Source organism: Perca fluviatilis, chromosome 8 (genome assembly GCF_010015445.1).
Source record: "Perca fluviatilis chromosome 8, GENO_Pfluv_1.0, whole genome shotgun sequence".
Classification (NCBI taxonomy): domain Eukaryota; kingdom Metazoa; phylum Chordata; class Actinopteri; order Perciformes; family Percidae; genus Perca; species Perca fluviatilis.
The window spans coordinates 3,111,578-3,130,975 of record NC_053119.1 but is presented as its reverse complement, the minus strand read 5'-3'; the positions used below and the strand labels follow the sequence as shown (position 1 = coordinate 3,130,975).

Genomic DNA, 19,398 nt, shown 5'->3' with positions numbered 1-19,398 from the left:
ATCTTTTGTCTAATCTTAACTGTTGTCACCCCATGACGCTCACTTTTTGTCGGCTAAACTCAACTGCAACGGCCTCTGAAAGGACTGTAGCCTCTCGGTAACCCTTTTCTTGGCTATATTTCACTGTACCTGTACTTTTGTTGTTTTGTCTATTTGTACTTGTCTGTTCTTTTGGCCACTGGACACTTCCAATGTAGAAGAAAGAAGAGGAAACAAAAACTCATCTTGTCTTAAAGCTTTGCCAAGGTCATTTTCAAAGAGACTGTAACGCCTTACTCACAGAGCTCCGCTGACAGTTGGACAGTCCCCAGACCGACAGGATCAAATCTGGGTGGGGAAAAGTGAAAGAGCAGCGCTTGTCCCTCCCCTCATTATCAACACTGTGGTGCCCTTGAGCAAGGTCCTTAACCCTTGTGTTGTCCTCTGTCTGTTTTGCCTGATCTTAAAGCATTAAGAATAAATGATCACCATAATAAATGATCACCAATTCTGTGTTACATCTTCTTAGCCAACTTCATTCCAAATAACTACCACTAGTTTAGCACTTATTTATGGAATTCATAGTCAATAAACCTCATTCATATTAAATAATACCTAATTCGATTAAAAAGAACTGAAATTATGATTTATTTTGACTAATAGTTAAGATCAGAGAAACCTATGTTTAAATATAATCACAGCCTGTTTTGTGTATGGAACCATCCGAGTTATTTTTGGGCAATTTGGTTGAACGAAACCCATATTTTTGACATAGAAACTTTGAAAAAGATTTGACCCAAGGACAACATGAGCATTAACCCCAACCGCTCCAGTGCAGCTGCTCAGTGGCCAGCAGCTTCCAGAATGTGTGCTTCCTTTCAGTGAACCTTCCCTGAATAAATAAAGGTTAAGGAAAAAAAAGAGGAGAGCTGCAACGTCATTTCCTGAATGAAAGTGAAACTTAGTCTGAGCACAGCAGAGCTGCAGTCGAGACAAGTCTCTCTGTTTCTCTCTTAGGAAACACCCAACTGAGCAGCAGAATCTCTCCTAACACTGGTGAGTACAGGGAGACAGAATGCACTCACTAAATACTGTATTTAGTCAAAGTTAAAACCAGAATCCACCCGAGCTGATAAAGTAGGTCTGCTAAAAGCTAACTAGCCCAGCTTAGCTTCCCTTTGAGTTGTCCAAATAGAGTGCAGTGTCTGATTCAATCTTGTATTGCTTATAAAGGCAGATAATTTACATTTTATAACTTAAAAAATACTCTCAGCCCCCACTGTCTGCTGTCTGCCTTTGTAAGCAGGGGTGTAGTGCTATTAGTTTTAAGTATGACTCACGTGCAAGTTCAAGCTCGTTTCAAAGGTTATGTAACCACTTTTTTTGTAAAATCCTTTTTGTTTAACATGAAACAGCCCCGAAATCTCCATCGCCAAACTCACCAAATAAACAGCTATCCAGCTTGGCCTGGATTATGAATGAGTTAAAAGGAGGAGGAGCGGTGTTATGCATAATTTTGTAGACCAGACAGATGTTTTTGTATTTGATTACATCTTCCCAGCTCAGCAGTTTATTGTTATTTAGGATAATACAGTGATGTGAACTGTTAGACTTCTGGTCCAAAACTTTGAGGGCCCTATTTTAACGATCTTAGTGCACAGCGTGAAGCTCCTGGTGCAGGTGTGTTTAGGGTGTGTCCAAATCCACTTTTGCAAGTTTGACGGTGGAAAAAAGGGTCCGTGCGCCGGGCGCCTGGTTCTAAAGGGTTGTCCTTAGTGTCTTCATTAATCAGAGGTGTGTTTTGGGTGTAACATGAAATAAACCGATCAGAGATCATCTCCCATTCCCTTTAAAAGCCAGGCGTGATTGGACCTTGGTGCATTGCTATTATGATGGAGGATTTGTACTGAAATATTTTTATTTGTAATCTTCTGCATGTGTGTGTGCTGCTGTGCGTCCCTGTGTGTGTAACAAGCATAGTGTGTGCACGCTGTGCACGAGCCTAGGAGCATTTTACTAATGCTCTGTTAAAATAACAATGAAATGCTGCGTTATTGACTTTAGACCAGGTTTTTGTTGGTCAATGATGCGATCACTTCCCGCTGCCTCAAGATAGCAATACTCCCAGAATGCACCTGAACACACCTCCCTGTAAGACCAGCACGCCCAGAATGCACCTGAACACACCTCCCTGTAAGACCAGCACGCACAGAATGCACATGAACACACCTCCCTGTAAGACCAGCACACCCAGAATGCACCTGAACACACCTCCCTGTAAGACCAGCACGCCCAGAATGCACCTGAACACACCTCCCTGTAAGACCAGCACGCCCATGGGCCAAAGATGGGCGCAGGACGGGAAACTGACAACTGCGTCGGTCTTAAACTAGCAAAGACACTTGCGTCGGGCTTTGCACCACTAACATATTGCATAACCCCAATAACCTACTTATTGCGCGATGACATGCACAACCCAGCCAGTCTACATGTTAGTGTTGATAAGCTTAATGGACATACCTTGCCTAAGTCCAAATGTGATATCAATTGAAATAATTACGTGTTTGAACATGGCGGCAACATTTTGAGAGTTTTTGTGGATCCTAAAGTCCTCAAATGTGTCCCTAAAATTTAAATTTAACCACAAAATCCAAGATGGCTGACTTCCTGTTAGGCTAAAAAAAACATTTTAAACATCATATATGTTTCTAAAGATGAGAACAATGTTCCCACCAACTTTTGTGATCATCAAAAGAACATGTGTGCCAATATTTGTGAGTTTTCCAGCATCCAAAGCTCAGAAATGAGATTGTGCAGCAGAAAAATAATAATCATTTCAAAAACCAAAGGTTCTTGGCACTTTCAATGCTTTAATTAATTAAAAAGATGTATAATAACACTTTTGTGTTTTGCACTTTTTATCCTCAGAGTGCCGATATGTCTGCTCCCAGCAGTCTGCTGACTGAAGATCAGTTTCTCTGCTCCATCTGTCTGGATGTGTTCACTGATCCAGTCAGCACACCTTGTGGACACAACTTCTGTAAAATTTGCATCACTAAACACTGGAATACTAATGTTCCTTGTCAGTGTCCCAACTGTAAAGAGGTTTTTAACATAAAACCTGAGCTGCAGGTCAATACTTTGATCTCAGAGATGGCTGCTCAGTTCAGACAGTCAGCTCAACAGGAAGCCAGCAGCAGCAGCTCAGAGCAACAAGTGTCCAAACAAAAAGAAGTTCCCCATGTCTACTTAGGATCCAAAAGAAGGACCTGGATGTTCTTCCTGCTGTGTCTGCTGTGTGTCTTCATGGCCTGGATGGTTTCAGACCAAAAGAAACATCTTGTTGGTCCTGAGAAGGAAGAATATGAAGCAAAGAAGGCTGAGCTGTGGAAGACAGGGGCCGAAATTATGCAGATGATACAGAAGAGACGACTGAAGATTCAGGAGATCAAACACTCAGTGGAGCTCAGTGATGAAGATGCTGATAGAGAGATAGCAGAAGGTGTTCAGATCTTCACTGCTCTGAAGGAGTCTGTTGAAAGAAGCCAGGCCGAGCTCATCGAGACAATCAAAGAGAAGCAGAAAATGACAAAGCAACCAGCTGAAGGCTTCATCACAGAGCTGGAACAGGAAATCTCTGAGCTGCAGAAGAGAAGCACTGAGGTGGAGCAGCTCTCACAGTCTGAAGACCACCTCCATCTTCTCCAGAGCTTCACCTCCCTGAATGATGTTCCACCCTCCAAGGACTGGACAGAAGTCAACATCCATCCACCTTCATATGAGGGGTTTGTGAGGAGAGCTGTGACTCAGCTGGAAGAGACGCTCAGTGAACAGATGAAGAAGCTGGTTCGGGTCGAGCTGAAGAGGGTCCAGCAGTCTGCAGTGGATGTGACTCTTGATCCTGATACAGCAAATCATAGACTCATCCTGTCTAATGATGGAAAACAAGTTCATGCTAGTGATATGTGGAGGAATCTCCCAGACAATCTAAAGAGATTCTTTAACTATGTTTTTGTCTTAGCAAAGCAGAGTTTCTCTTCAGGAAGATTTTATTACGAGGTTCAGGTTAAAGGGAAGACTGCGTGGACTTTAGGAGTGGCCAGAGAGTCGGTCAACAGGAAGGGACAAACTCTACCAACTCCTCAGGATGGTTACTGGACGATATGGTTGAGGAATGACAATGAGTACAAAGCTCTAGCTGGCCCTGATGTCCTTCTCTCTCTGAAGTCTCGGCCTCAGAAGGTGGGGGTGTTTGTGGATTATGAGGAGGGTCTGGTCTCCTTTTATGATGTTGATGCTGAAGCGCTTATCTACTCCTTTACTGGCTGCTCCTTCACTGAGAAACTCTACCCATTCTTCAGTCCCGAACCTCACTATGGTGGTAAAAACTATGCCCCTCTGATCATCTCTCCTGTCAGTCACTGAGTAGAACAACCATTGGATTTTCTTTCATTTAATGTAATGGATGTGTATTTACTGGTGATGTACTGAGGCTTTTTACTCAGGAGGAGTGTGCATTATATTGGTGTATACTGCAGGGTATCATGCAATATCCTTGGTGTGTATGTTCTCAGTATATGGATCGGTGTGTGTTACTGAATGTCAACTGTAGTTTATTTGTACATGTATTCTAATATGCGGTGTGTAAACAGGCTGTGTGCTGTCACCTGTGTTATCTCAAATGCCCAAGACAAATTTCTCCAAAGGGAGAAAACAATGATGAGAATAACATAAGCCTATTTGCTTCTTACTAAAACACACTGATTTGAACAGCAGCGACAGACAGGACTTCAATTTTAAAGTCTTCAGCCTTTGTATTGAAATAACTTGATTTCAGCTACAATATGTTCATTGAAAATAATTAACAAAGACACTTGCTCCCTTATGGACTAAATTTAAAAAGGCAAGCATGCAGAAGCTTAAGGTTGCTTATAATGACTGTATGAGGATACTGCTCAACAAACCCAGGTGCTGTAGTGCAACTGACCTGTTTTGTAATTCAGGGGTCAGCACTTTCCAGACATTATTGAGGAGTCTTATCTACAAATTCATTTGTCACCTGAACATCTCCCAGAACAGTATTGTTATGCTGCTGGCAAATCCTAGGTTTACCAATCATCACTATGGAAACACTGGTGTAAGTGTATTTTATAGAAATGCAGTGTTGTTGTTTCTTTTGTTTTTATTTCTCTGTATATCATCATCATCATCATCATCATCATCATCATCGTCATCATCATATACTTTATTCAGGACACACACAAAAAATGGTCCATAGCACAATACGTGTATATATATATATATATATATATATATATATATATATATATATATGTATGTGTATATATATATATATATATATATACACATATACATATACATATTTATGTCTGTATATCTTTCTCTTTTTAATGTATGTTGTATGTCACGTCTGTGTCTTCTGAATGGACCCTGAGTCTGCCAATAAAGTTGTTGATGATGATAATCCTTTCAATCCTAAGCTTAAATTAGCTCTTTTTTAAGTTTAAATTCCATTTATCTGCCTCCTAAACCTTCTATTATGTTCAAATATGGATATACAGTACAGGCCAAAAGTTTGGACACACCTTCTCATTCAATGCGTTTCCTTTATTTTCATGACTATTTACATTGTAGATTCTCACTGAAGGCATCGAAACTATGAATGAACACATATGGAATTATGTACTTAACAAAAAAGTGTGAAATAACTGAAAACATGTCTTATATTTTAGTTTCTTCAAAGTAGCCACCGTTTGCTCTGATTACTGCTTTGCACACTCTTGGCATTCTCTTGATGAGCTTCAAGAGGTAGTCACCTGAAATGGTTTTCCAACAGTCTTGAAGGAGTTCCCAGAGATGCTTAGCACTTGTTGACCCTTTTGCCTTCACTCTGCGGTCCAGCTCATCCCAAACCTCATCTCAATTGGGTTCAAGTCCAGTGACCGTGGAGGCCAGGTCATCTGGCGCAGCACTCCATCACTCTCCTTCTTGGTCAAATAGCCCTTACACAGCCTGGAGGTGTGTTTGGGGTCATTGTCCTGTTGAAAAATAAATGATGGTCCAACTAAACGCAAACCGGATGGGATAGCATGTAGCTGCAGGACGCTGTGGTAGCCATGCTGGTTCACTATGCCTTCAATTTTGAATAAATCCCCAACAGTGTCACCAGCAAAGCACCCCCACACCATCACACCTCCTCCTCCATGCTTCACGGTGGGAACCAGGCATGTAGAATCCATCCGTTCAGCTTTTCTGCGTCGCACAAAGACACGGCGGTTGGAACTAAAGATCTCAAATTTGGACTCATCAGACCAAAGCACAGATTTTCACTGGTCTAATGTCCATTCCTTGTGTTTCTTGGCCCAAACAAATCTCTTCTGCTTGTTGCCTCTCCTTAGCAGTGGTTTCCTAGCAGCTACTTGACCATGAATGCCTGATTCGCGCAGTCTCCTCTTAACAGTTGTTCTAGAGATGTGTCTGCTGCTAGAACTCTGTGTGGCATTCATCTGGTCTCTAATCTGAGCTGCTGTTAACTTGCGATTTCTGAGGCTGGTGACTCAGATGAACTTATCCTCAGCAGCAGAGGTGACTCTTGGTTTTCCTTCCTGGGGTGGTCCTCATGTGAGCCAGTTTCGTTGTAGCACTTGATGGATTTTGCGACTGCACTTGGGGACACATTCAAAGTTTTCGCAATTTTCCGGACTGCCTGACCTTCATTTGTTAAAGTAATGATGGCCACTCATTTCTCTTTACTTAGCTGATTGGTTCTTGCCATAATATGAATTCTAACAGTTGTCCAATAGGGCTGTCGGCTGTGTATCAACCTGACTTCTGCACAACACAACTGATGGTCCTAACCCCATTAATAAGGGAAACAATTCCACAAATTAACCCTGACAAGGCACACCTGTGAAGTGAAAACCATTTCAGGTGACTACCTCATGAAGCTCATTGAGAGAACACCAAGGGTTTGCAGCGCTATCAAAAAAGCAAAGAGTGGCTACTTTGAGGAATCTAAAATATAAGACATGTTTTCAGTTATTTCACACTTTTTTGTTAAGTACATAATTCCATATGTGTTCATTCATAGTTTTGATGCCTTCAGTGAGAATCTACAATGTAAATAGTCATGAAAATAAAGAAAACGCATTGAATGAGAGGGTGTGTCCAAACCTTTGGCCTGTACTGTATATTGCACCTCTTCTTTTTCAAAATTACCAGGGTTATTCGAGAAAGACAAAAAAAAAAACATTTTATGTAAATATATGGTATTTAAATCCAGATACAAAATGCATTAATTTGAATTCTGGATTTGTCAAATATGATAGCTTGTTTCAAAAGAGAGACGCAACTTATCAGTGACATGTATGAGGTTTTTTGGTGGAACTGACAATAAATAGAGAGAAAGGATGGATGGAAATGTGAGGATGTTTCTGCATTGAGTACTTTTACTTTTAAGTACAATTTCCTAATGATTATTACAGACTTTGGGCTCTATCTTAACGATCTAAGTGCACGCCGTGAAACTCCTGGCACAGGTGCAGTTAGGGCGTATCCAAATCCACTTTTGCTAGCAGAAAAAAGGGTCCGTGCGCCAGGCGCGTGGTTGAAAAGGGTTGTACTTAGTGTCTTCATTAATCATAGGTGTGTTTTGGGCGTAACATGCAATCAACCAATCAGAGATCATCTCCCATTCCCTTTAAAAGCCAGGCGCATTTGGAACTTGGAGCATTGCTATTATGATGGAGGATTTGTACTGAAATATTTTTATTTGTAATCTTCTGCATGTGTGTGTGCTGCTGTGCGTCCCTGTGTGTGTAACAAGCATATTGTGCACGCGCTGTGCACGAGCCTATAGGAGCATTTTACTAATGCTCTGTTAAAATAACAATGAAATGCTGCGTTATTGACTTTAGACCAGATTTTTGTTGGTCAAAGGCGCGATCACTTTCCGATGCCTCAAGATAGCAATACGCCCAGAATGCACCTGAACACACCTCCCTGTAAGACCAGCACGCCCATGGACGCACAGACGGGCGCAGGTGCATTTGCTATTTGAACGACGCGCGGGGCTGGACGGGAAACTGACAACTGCGTCGGTCTTAAACTAGCAAAGACACTTGCATCGGGCTTTGCGCTGCGCTGCGCCATGTGCAAGATAGCGCCCATAGTGCATAGTTTCTGTTGCCCCCATGAGGAATTCTAAGTAATGACAACAACACTGTCGGCACGTCCACATGATACAAGCCTTCCACGCAGCTTTAAAACATCAGCTTGTTTTAAAGCTATGCCAAGGTTATTTTCCAAAGAGACTGTAACGCCTCCCTCACAGAGCTCCGCTGAGAGTTGGAGCAACAGTGAAAGAGGAGAGCTGCAATGTCACATTTCCTGAAAGTTGAAAGTAAAACTGTCTGAGCGACGGCAAGAGCTGCAGTCGAGTCAAGTCTCTCTGTTTCTCTCTAAGGAAACATCCAACTGAGCAGCAGAATCTCTCCTAACACTGGTGAGTACAGCGAGACTGAATGCACTCATTAAATATTTAGTCAAAGTTAAAACCAGAATCCAGAACAAAGAAACAAACTAACAGCCGATAAAGTAGGTCTGCTAAAAGCTAACTAGCCCAGCTTAGCTTCCCTTTGAGTTGTCCAAACAGAGTAAAGTGTCTGATTTAATCTTTTATTGCTTATAAAGGCAGATAATTGACGTTTTACAACTTAAATAACTCTCAGCCACACTGTTTTAAGTGTTTTCCAAGTAGTATAATACAAAGGGACAAAGATAAGAGTAAAAAAAAATATGCCAATATGAAAAGAAAAGAGGAAAGAAAAAGAGGAAGAAAAATAAAGAAAAATCCTTGGGCGTATTACTCAAGACAATGAAACTTAATGTTGCATCACTGGTACTCTAAATTAAAACAGAATTGAACCGTCAGCTGACTTACATCGATCACACAAAGGGGAAACAGTAGGATATATTCTATGTAGTTTAGTTTTTGAATAATGAAGTCAAAACTTACCTTTTAGCTGAGTAAATTTGGCAAAATGTTTGTCAATATACAGATCTTTTAAAACTACTATGTCTTTTAGCCTCCAACTATAAAAAGTTGCATCTGAGAGTGAAGGGGAAAATGCATGGTTATGACACACTGGAGCATAGATATAGGTTCTAGGCAACTTGCAGCACTTAATTTGCTGGCATATTTTCAAACAATTAAGAACTATTCGTTTATTCACTTTTGTCTTTACAGACAGTCCAGGTGTTGACATCTTTCTTTTCAATGGCCACCTACGCAGGGGTGTTTGTTTCATTTCCAGGCTGTAGCCTTCATTCCAATAGGCAAGAGCTCTAATATTTACTGCCCCAGTAGTAATATTGGAAGCATGGTAACCCAAATCCACCCTTCTCTCTGGGTTTTTGTAAATTAGTTTTTGATATTCTATGAGCTTTAAAACCCCAGATAAAAATCATGATTATTGAGTCTAGTAGTTTAAAGAATGACTTTGTTAGGAAAATAGAAAGGTTTTGAAAGAAGTATAGGAATCTTGCCAGTGAGATCATCTTGATTGCATTTATATGACCCACAATAGAAAGCGGGAGCACGTGCCACTTGCCAATATCTCCTTTTAGTCTTTCCACCTTTTCGTGAAAATTCACTTTTAAAATTAATTTAGGATATTTTGGCAGAGTTACTCCAAGGTATTTTAGCTTGTCTGTAACTTTAAATGGGAGTTTATGCAAACATTCTGCTTCATGGTTGTCCTCAAGAGGCAAAAATTTGCTTTTTTGCCAGTTAATTGCTCTGCTGCCTCAGTCGCTTCAATAAAACAAATAATTAAAGCTGCAAACAGGGATGAACTGGCCCTCACCCCTCCCTGCATGTTGGGGGGACTGGCGGGATACCGATTGATGCAGTTGTAGATTTCATAAGCATTTGACACTGCAAGCACAAGTTAGACATTATTTCCTGGGTGGAGTGCGTGGCACTGGAAATGACATATTACAAATTTTAAAACACTTCCTCTGTCCACTATGTGGCGCTAGAGAACACACATGACATTATACACTAATTATGTCATGCTGCAGTTTATCCTGTGTAAACCACACCATGTAAATGTCATGTAAATCAGATCATCTTTGTCACATAAAGCTGACTTCCTGTTGTCAGTAGGTGGCACTATAACAATGACTCAATATGGGCGAGTAGATGTCGCCTGGACTCTTAAAATGCATGTGAAGTTTCAGGCAGATTGGATAATGTAATGCAAAGTTACAAAAGCCTTATGGTGAAATTTGCAAATAGCCCGTTTCTCCACAGCAACATTGTTCCAAGAAAATACAAAAGCTTTGCAACTTGGCATTGTGAACATCATGACCTGCTGCTGATCGAATTTGTGAAGGATCTGTTGAATCATCTAGGAGTAGTTTAAAAAGAGTTCCATACCATTTAAATGTTGTCACATCACCTATGACATCATCGTTCGAGCTATCGTCTAATCTTTCGCAATTTAGGGTCACGTTAGTCAGAGGATGGTAACCAAATTTAAAAGAAATCCAATATACTCCGTAGGAGGAGTTTGAAGGAATTTAGCATAAAATACGTGAAACCGCATACAATTCAAAATGGCCGACTTCCGGTTGGGCAGAGCTAATGAAAGCAAATGGTAAATATGTTTGAAATGATGAGAGCAATGTGTGTACTAAATTTCAGGAATAGTGGCGCAGCTATGACCAAATTAAGGCCTTCAACACATTAGGGGGCACTATGGAGCCTTTTTATATGCATAGACCAAATCGCTGTATAGTCTCGCAGTGCACACAGGTTTTGATGTTGGCGCCAACTGTCATGAGTTTAAGTTTATTAAGGGCGTCAAAAATGCAAAGGCTTAAACTAATTCGGTGGCGCTATGGAGCCACCATGAATAAGATAGATAAGATTAGATATAATAACAATTAACATATTGCCCAAACCCAATAGCCTACGTATTGCTCAAATGACACAATGTACACGATGTACTGACATAATGCACAACCCCAATAGCCTACGAAATGCACAACTAACATATTGCACAACCTCATTAGCCTACGTATCGCACAAATGACACAATGCACAACCCAAATAGCCTACATATTGCAAAACTAACATATTGCACAACCCAAATAGCCTACGTATTGCACAAATGACATAATGCACAACCCAAATAGCCTACATATTGCAAAACTAACATATTGCACAACCCAAATAGCCTACGTATTGCACAAATGACATAATGCACAACCCAAATAGCCTACATATTGCACAAATGACACATTTCCACATAACCTATGCAGTATACAATGACATATTGAACAATCCTATGTTTTGCACCACTAACATATTGTATAACCCTAATTAACTTTCAATGCTTTAATTAATTAAAAAGATATAAAATAATAATTTTGTCTTTTACACTTTTTAACCTCAGAGTGTCGATATGTCTGCTGCCAGCAGTCTGCTGACTGAAGATCAGTTTCTCTGCTCCATCTGTCTGGATGTGTTCACTGATCCAGTCAGCACACCTTGTGGACACAACTTCTGTAAAGCCTGCATCACTAAACACTGGGATATTGATGTTCCCTATCAGTGTCCCAACTGTAGAGAGGTTTTCAACACGAAACCTGAGCTAGAGGTCAATACTTTGATCTTTGAGATGGCTGCTAAGTTCAGACAGTCAATTCAACAGAAAGCCAGCAGCAGCTCAGAGCAACAAGTGTCCAAACCAAAAGAAGTTCCCTGTGACGTATACTCAAGAACCAAAAGAAGGACCTGGATGTTCTTCCTTGTGTGTCTGCTGTGTGTCTTCATGACCTGGATGGTTTCAGACCAAAAGAAACATCTTGTTGGTCCTCAGAACGAAGAATATGAAGCAAAGAAAGCTGAGCTGTGGAAGACAGGGGCTGAAATCCAGCAGGTGATACAGGAAAGACGACTGAAGATTCAGGAGATCAAACATTTAGTGGAGATCAGTGATGAAGATGCAGACAGAGAGATAGCAGAAGGTGTTCAGGTCATCACTGCTCTGAAGGACTCTGTTGAGAGAAGCCTGGCCGAGCTAATCGAGATGATCCAAGAGAAGAAGAGATCGACAAAGCAACCAGCTGAAGGCTTCATCACAGAGCTGGAACAGGAAATCTCTGAGCTGCAGAAGAGAAGCACTGAGGTGGAGCAGCTCTTACAGTCTGAAGAACACCAACACCTCCTCCAGAGCTTCACCTCCATGAACGCTGTTCCACCCACCAAGGACTGGACAGAAGTCAACGTCCGTCCACCTTCATATGAGGGGTTTGTGAGGAGAGCTGTGACTCAGCTGGAAGAGACACTCAGTGAACAGATGAAGAAGCTGTTTCGGGTCGAGCTGAAGAGGTTCCAGCAGTCTGCAGTGGATGTGACTCTTGATCCTGATACAGCACATTCTAATCTCATCCTGTCTGATGATGGGAAACAAGTACATGATAGTGATGTGAGGAAGAATCTCCCAGACAATCCAAAGAGATTCTTTAACTATGTTTTTGTCTTAGCAAAGCAGAGTTTCTTTTCAGGAAGATTTTATTATGAGGTTCAGGTTAAAGGAAAGACTGCGTGGACTTTAGGAGTGGCCAGAGAGTCGGTCAACAGGATGGTAAGTACTCTACCGACTCCTCAGGATGGTTACTGGGCGATATGGTTGAGGAATGACAATGACTACCTCGCTCTTGATGACCATACAGTCCTTCTCTCTCTGAAGTCTCAGCCTCAGAAGGTGGGGGTGTTTGTGGATTATGAGGAGGGTCTGGTCTCCTTTTATGATGTTGATGCTGAAGCTCTTATCTACTCCTTTACTGGCTGCTCCTTCACTGAGAAACTCTACCCATTCTTCAGTCCCGAACCTAACTATGGTGGTAAAAACTCTGCCCCTCTGATCATCTCTCCTGTCAGTCACTGAGTAGAACAACCATTTGGTTTTCTAGATTCACTTTCATTTAATGTAATGAATGTGTATTTACTGGTGATGTTCGATGTACAGTACAGGCCAAAAGTTTGGACACACCTTCTCATTCAATGCATTTCCTTTTTATTTTCATGACTATTTACATTGTAGATTCACACTGAAGGCATCAAAACTATGAATGAACACATATGGAATTATGTACTTAACAAAAAAGTGTGAAATAACTGAAAACATGTCTTATATTTTAGATTCTTCAAAGTAGCCACTCTTTGCTTTTTTATTAATAAGGGAAAAACTTCCACTAATTAACCCTGACAAAGCACACCTGTGAAGTGAAAACCATTTCAGGTGACTACCTCATGAAGCTCATTGAGAGAACACCAAGGGTTTGCAGCGCTATCAAAAAAGCAAAGGGTGGCTACTTTGAGGAATCTAAAATATAAGACATGTTTTCAGTTATTTCACACTTTTTTGTTAAGTACATAATTCCACATGTGTTCATTCATAGTTTTGATGCCTTCAGTGAGAATCTACAATGTAAATAGTCATGAAAATAAAGAAACACATTGAATGAGAAGGTGTGTCCAAACTTTTGGCCTGTACTGTACATATACTCAGGCATTTTACTAGCTCCTTTTTTATCAAGTCTTACAGATGTTATTGTGTATTTTAAAAGCAATGTTAATTCATCATATTTGACGATTAATCTCATAATCCTGTCCGGTAAATTTCATATACACAAATCTAAATTTGCCAAGTCATAACCCTGTCTCAAAGTTTTTTGATTGATTGTTTTTATTTTCGTCTGGAACATGTTAATAATAAGAAAGGTGTATTCACCCTTCATTGTTATAACTGTCATCTGTGTTTTTTGACAATATGTGAAATCTGTTTATTTTCTACCATTTACATTCTTAATAAAGTTCTAAAAAAAGGGAAACAGTGAGCAGAACTTTCAATTCTTATAAAGGCATTAATAATATCAGGTCAGCCCTATGTTCACACAGCCCAATGTTCCCACAGTTCTAGGACATTTTCAAAATGAGGTCTTGTGTTCTTACATTTCCCTTCAATTTAAGCCCTATCCTCCCCCAGCAAATTTTTTTAGGGTTAGGGGTTAGGGGATAACATCTGATACAAAGTTATGAAAAATGAAATGTGGGAAACATAGGGCTGTGGGAACATAGGGCTGTGGGAACACAGAGCTGTGGGAACATAGTCACACTCCCAACGATACAGTATGTTTCTGCAAATCTTTCAGTTTGTACTTGTCTGTTATTTTGGCTGCTGTACACTTCCATTGTAGAAGAAAGAAGGAAGAGAGGAGAGGAAACAAAGGCGTATCTTGTTTTAAATCTATGTTAAGGTATTTTTCAAAGAGGCAGTAACGCCTCCCTCACAGAGCTGCACTGACAGGAGGAATGTCACATTTCCTGAACTGCATGGAGAGTTTGTCTGAGCAACAGCAGCGCTGAAGTCAAGACAAGTCTCTCTGTTTCTCTCGAAAGAAACATTCAACTGAATCCAGCAGCTTTTTCTCAACAACAACAGAATCTCTGACAAACACTGGTGAGTACACTGAGGCAGAATATTTGCTCAAAGTTAAAAAACTAGAATCCAGAACAATAACAAAGTAAAAGCAGTAGCCAAATGAGTTGAAACAAAACTGATTAAGCCTATCAGCAAAACTAAACTCTCTGTATTTCTCGGTACGGTGCCGTCCATCAACTTTCATCGGCAGACACTCAGGTGATGTGTTTTTACGTCACCAATGAGAAAAGACAACAGCTAACACATATCTCCAGAACATTCCGACACTAACATGGCATTTTTCAAACGGACACATCAAAAGAAAATGAACTTAGTTTGAGACCTGTTTCTGTCTCAGGACCAAACTCTCGCGAGATCTGGCAACAAAGAGAAGCTAACGTCAGCTAACGTTCCTGAACGCCCTAACAAAACTAATCTCTGTGATGCTAAATTTGTCTTTTACCTGTGTAAATAGCAAAAGAACATATTAATAAATTATTCAAATATAACTTTTCATTCACTACATGTTCAAACAAGGCCACGCCCCTTCAGGAGACAGGATGTATGAACTGTTTAATACCAATGGCACTGCTTGAAATGCGCCATCTTGAGTATAGAGGATCTTTGCTGAAGGCTAGCATCAGATGGACAGTGTTGTTTCATTACTTAGAATTCCTCATAGGGGCGACAGAAACTATGCACTATAGCTTTAAGCAAGACGGCAGCAGTCGGCAGCAGTCGGCAGCGGCGAAACATTAATGTTGGGTGTGTGCTGATGTGCATGGGTCATGGGTATGAATACGTCACTTTTAAAGCTTCCTGTTTCTAATGTTATTTTCTTACAAGCAATGTAGCATTTTAAAAGATATTTTCTTTAAACAGAGTCTGCCGCAATGTTCACGCCACATAAAACGCCACTTCATCGATTTAAGCAAACTTTACAAAGAACAACCAGGACATAACAGCATCTTTTTTAACTGCATATTCTCTGGTCTAGCTCAGCTAAAAACACAGAATCTGTCAGTGGTGTGGAGATAACCCTGGCAATGTGAGACTACCGGTACGCTAACGTTACCGACAACGTTATCTTCACTTCACCTGCAACTGACTTTAGTAGTTCACATAGCAGACACTTGACTGTCCTGCTGTTAAAGGAGACCTATCATATAGCATTTTCAGTTTCATACTTGTATTTTGTGTTTGTACTAGAACTTGTTTAGATGCTTTAATGTTAAAAAAAAAACTTTATTTTGTTCATACTGCCAAAGGCTGCTGCAGCTGTATTCAACCTCTGTCTGAGACGCTCTATTGGAGTGCCTGTCTCTTTAAAAAACCCTCCCGAAATAGCCCAGTCTGCTCTGATTGGTCAGCATTTTCGCATCTCCGAGACTCCGCATCTGTGCTCCGCTATCGGTGTCTTGGTACAGTCAGTGTCCGGCTGCAACAGAGTATGTAGCAAGACTTTATAATGTCAAAAAACACCAATAAAGGCTTCTAAACCAAATATTTCACAACCGGACACGTTTCAGCAGTAACGTAACCTGAAATTGGGGGGAAATTAACGACATTGGCAGCCAAGATTACAACTTTCCCTGACTTAGCATGTAGCTACATGAGACAATGTAAACACTGCAGTGGCCTGCCAGTAGCAGATAGCCAATCATAGAAAACCAGCTCGGTATGACATGATATGGAGCTGAGAGTACAAAAAAAAGTTGAAACCGGAGCATTCAGAACAGTGGGAAATCTGAGGTTTTAGGGGATTTTTCCTATATACGTTTACCTGATTATTTGAAGCTTTGGCCAAGTTTAACATGAACATCTGACACTGACACATTATAGATACAGAAAATACAGAAAAGCCTAATAGGTCATCTTTAAGACGTGAACTAACCACAGACTGTTGACTCGTTCATGGAGTCACGGCGGTGCATCTCTAAAGAATAGGTGAAACACAATGGATTACGAATGTGTAGGATTTCTCAACGTGATATCATGACTTTGCGTAAACATAAAAGGCACTTTCTAAAGCCACGTGGCGTGTTATCGCGAGGCTACGTGTTATCGCAAGGCTACGGTTGGGTTTAGGAAATGTTTTCACCCTTTCATACTACTCGCTACTACGGCGTCAATTCACACGCAATCGCAAGGTAATGTAAGTCAATGGAGGCCAAACAGCATTGATAAACATGCTAAAAAGCGAGTATGCATCTTGATAATAGGCCAATAATAGCATACGAATTGGCGTGTCATACATACGCCACTTCATGAGATCAGTCTGGATTTTTCTACAGACTTTCCTGTTCTTACATCACAGCGTCTGCTATTGCTGTTCAGAAGCCGGCGAGCCTGAGTGGTTAAAGCAGCGGCTGTAAAATGTTGGAATGGTTTCATTTCCTATACATTCTTCGCAATAAAAGTCCCCCATTATTTTGTAATTTAAAAAGCTTTTGTTGTGAAGCAGCAAACTCAGTAAATGTTGGGTCTTCATCAGTAGAAAAGGCTCCCTCAGACGCTTCAATAAAACAAATAATAAAGACACATACTGGCTAAATATATCACAGTGAATTGTAATGAATGTGTTAAATTCAATAATTAAGTGGAATTAAAGATATTTAGCCTGTTAAAATTTGATTTTATGAAACAAGTTAAAAGATATGTAATGACAGTTTTGATTTTTCACACTTTTTTTCCTCAGAAGATCAGTTTCGGTGCTCCATCTGTCTGGATGTGTTCACCGATCCAGTCCTCACACCATGTGGACACAACTTCTGTAAAACCTGTTTTACTGATCACTGGGATATTAATTATCCCAACAGTGTCCCACCTGTAGAAAAGGTTTCAACACAAAGCACGACCTGAGCTGCAGGTCAATACTTTGATATCCAAGATGGCTGCTAAGTTCAAAAAGTCAGCTAAACGGAAACCAAAAGAAGTTCCCTGTGACGTCTACTCAGTAACCAAACTGAAGACCTGGATGTTCTTACTTGTGTGTCTGATGATTGTCTTCATGGCCTGGATGGTGTCAGACCAAAAACTGGCTGAAGGCTTCATCAAAGATCGGAAAAAGGGAATCTCTGAGCCGAAGATGAGAAGCACTGAGGTGGAGCAGCTCTATGTGGCTCAGCAGAAGAAACTCAGGAAACAGAAGAACCTGCTCCCTGAGTTTGATCTGAAGAGGGTCCAGCAGTATGAAGTGGATGTGACTCTTGATCCTGATACAGCATATCCCTACCTCATCCTGTCTGAAGATGGAAAACAAGTTAAACTTGGTGATGTGAGGAAGAATCTCCTTGACAATCCAGAGAGATTTGATACTTGTGTTATTGTCTTAGCAAAGCAGAGTTTCTCTTCAGGAAGATTTTATTACGAGGTTCAGGTTAAGGGGAAGACTTCGTGGGATTTAGGAGTGGCCAGAGAGTCGGTCAATAGGAAGGGACTTATTATACTGAGCCATAAGAATGGCTACTGGGTGATAGGGTTGAGGAATGAAAATGAGTACCTCGCTGCTGGTGGCCCTGCTGTCCGTCTGTCTCTGAAGTCTCGGCCTCAGAAGGTGGGGGTGTTTGTGGATTATGAGGAGGGTCTAGTCTCCTTTTATGACGTTGATGCTGAAGCTCTCATCTACTCTTTTACTGGCTTCTCCTTCACTGAGAAACTTTACCCATACTTTTATCCCGGTCCTATTTATGAGGGTGGTAAAAACTCTGCCGCTCTGATCATCTCTCCTGTCAGTCACTGAGTAGAACAAACATTTGTTTTTTTAGATTCACTTTCATTTAATGTAATACATGTATATTTACTGGTGATGTTTGGTGTACATATACTCAGGCTTTTAACTCAGGGGGAGTGTGCAATATATTGGTGTATGCTCTGAGTGTTGTGGATCACTGTGTGTTACTGAATGCTAACTGTAGTTAGTTTTGTACATGTATCCTAATATGTGGTGTGTAAACAGGCTGTGTGCTGTCATCTGTGTTATCTCGAATGCCCAAGACAAATTTATCTTGAGGGAAACAATAAAGGCTTATCTTACCTTATCAGATTTTTCTTGAAATTTTTTTCACATTTGCTTCTTACTACAACACACAGATTTGAACAGCAGTGAATTCATTGTAGTTTATGATAAATGTCATCCTCCTGCTTGGTACATTTCATATACAGAATCTTCACTATTTTTTTTACTTAAATACTCTAAAACATATAAATAATAAGAAAATAAGTGTATCTACCCTTCATTATTATAAACAATTATTTGTTGATCTAATATTTAATTTAAAATGCTTTTTATTTAATTTTTTTCTGTTTATACTTTTCTTTCATCTCTTATTTATTTTAGTCTGTCATCTGTGTTTTTTGATGTTATGTGAAATGTATGCTGTCTGACTTTGTACCATATACATTCTTAATAAAGTATCAAGGCAAACAGTGAGCTAACTTTGGACTCTTAAAAAAGGCATTTAAGAGACTGTATGGTCCAGCATCATTTTTGTTCAGTTGCAACAATCCCAAATTTCATTTCATATTTCTTAAGAATATTCACTCACTTGTAGGCTACTTACAGTCATTCAAAATCACACTAAGGTATATATGCCCACAGTATTCATCCCAGTGTTGGGAAAGTTCACTTTCTACATGAACTAGTTCAAATTTCAGTTCACAAATTTTAAAATGAACTAGTTCAGTTCATAGTTCATACTTCAAAATTTTGAACTAAGTTCACAGTTCCAAAAATGAACTAGTTCATAGTTGTTTTTTTCCATATGTTGCTGCGAGCTATTATTTTTCAAAATTATTGCCACAGCCAATACAGAACCACAGACAGCAAATTATTTTATCAGTTTTAACACTAAAACTATGCGTCAGATTTCATCTTCATATCCAATCAGTTCAGCGTGCCGTT

General features: G+C 40.2%; 3 protein-coding genes across 4 annotated transcripts in view; 2 read left to right on the top strand and 1 right to left on the bottom strand.

Moving 5' to 3' along the window:
- Positions 1-19,398, bottom strand: part of calml4b (calmodulin-like 4b) — a 38,583-nt gene that overhangs the window by 8,052 nt on the left and 11,133 nt on the right. The window lies entirely within an intron of this gene.
- LOC120564581 (E3 ubiquitin-protein ligase TRIM21-like) lies at positions 929-18,670 on the top strand. Of its 2 annotated transcripts, XM_039809710.1 has the most exons (3): positions 929-1,035; positions 2,908-4,025; positions 17,856-18,670. In XM_039809710.1, exons 2-3 carry the CDS (start codon positions 2,917-2,919, stop codon positions 18,235-18,237), a joined length of 1,491 nt encoding a protein of 496 aa, XP_039665644.1. In that variant the 5' UTR covers positions 929-1,035; positions 2,908-2,916; the 3' UTR covers positions 18,238-18,670. The 2 variants fall into 2 exon arrangements, with proteins under 2 accessions (XP_039665644.1, XP_039665645.1); XM_039809711.1 differs by lacking the exon at positions 17,856-18,670 and having other exon boundaries at positions 2,908-5,252.
- Positions 8,385-13,124, top strand: LOC120564582 (E3 ubiquitin-protein ligase TRIM39-like). The gene is made up of 2 exons (XM_039809712.1): positions 8,385-8,503; positions 11,463-13,124. The coding sequence occupies exon 2, from the start codon at positions 11,472-11,474 to the stop codon at positions 12,957-12,959; it is 1,488 nt and encodes a 495-aa protein (XP_039665646.1). The 5' UTR covers positions 8,385-8,503; positions 11,463-11,471; the 3' UTR covers positions 12,960-13,124.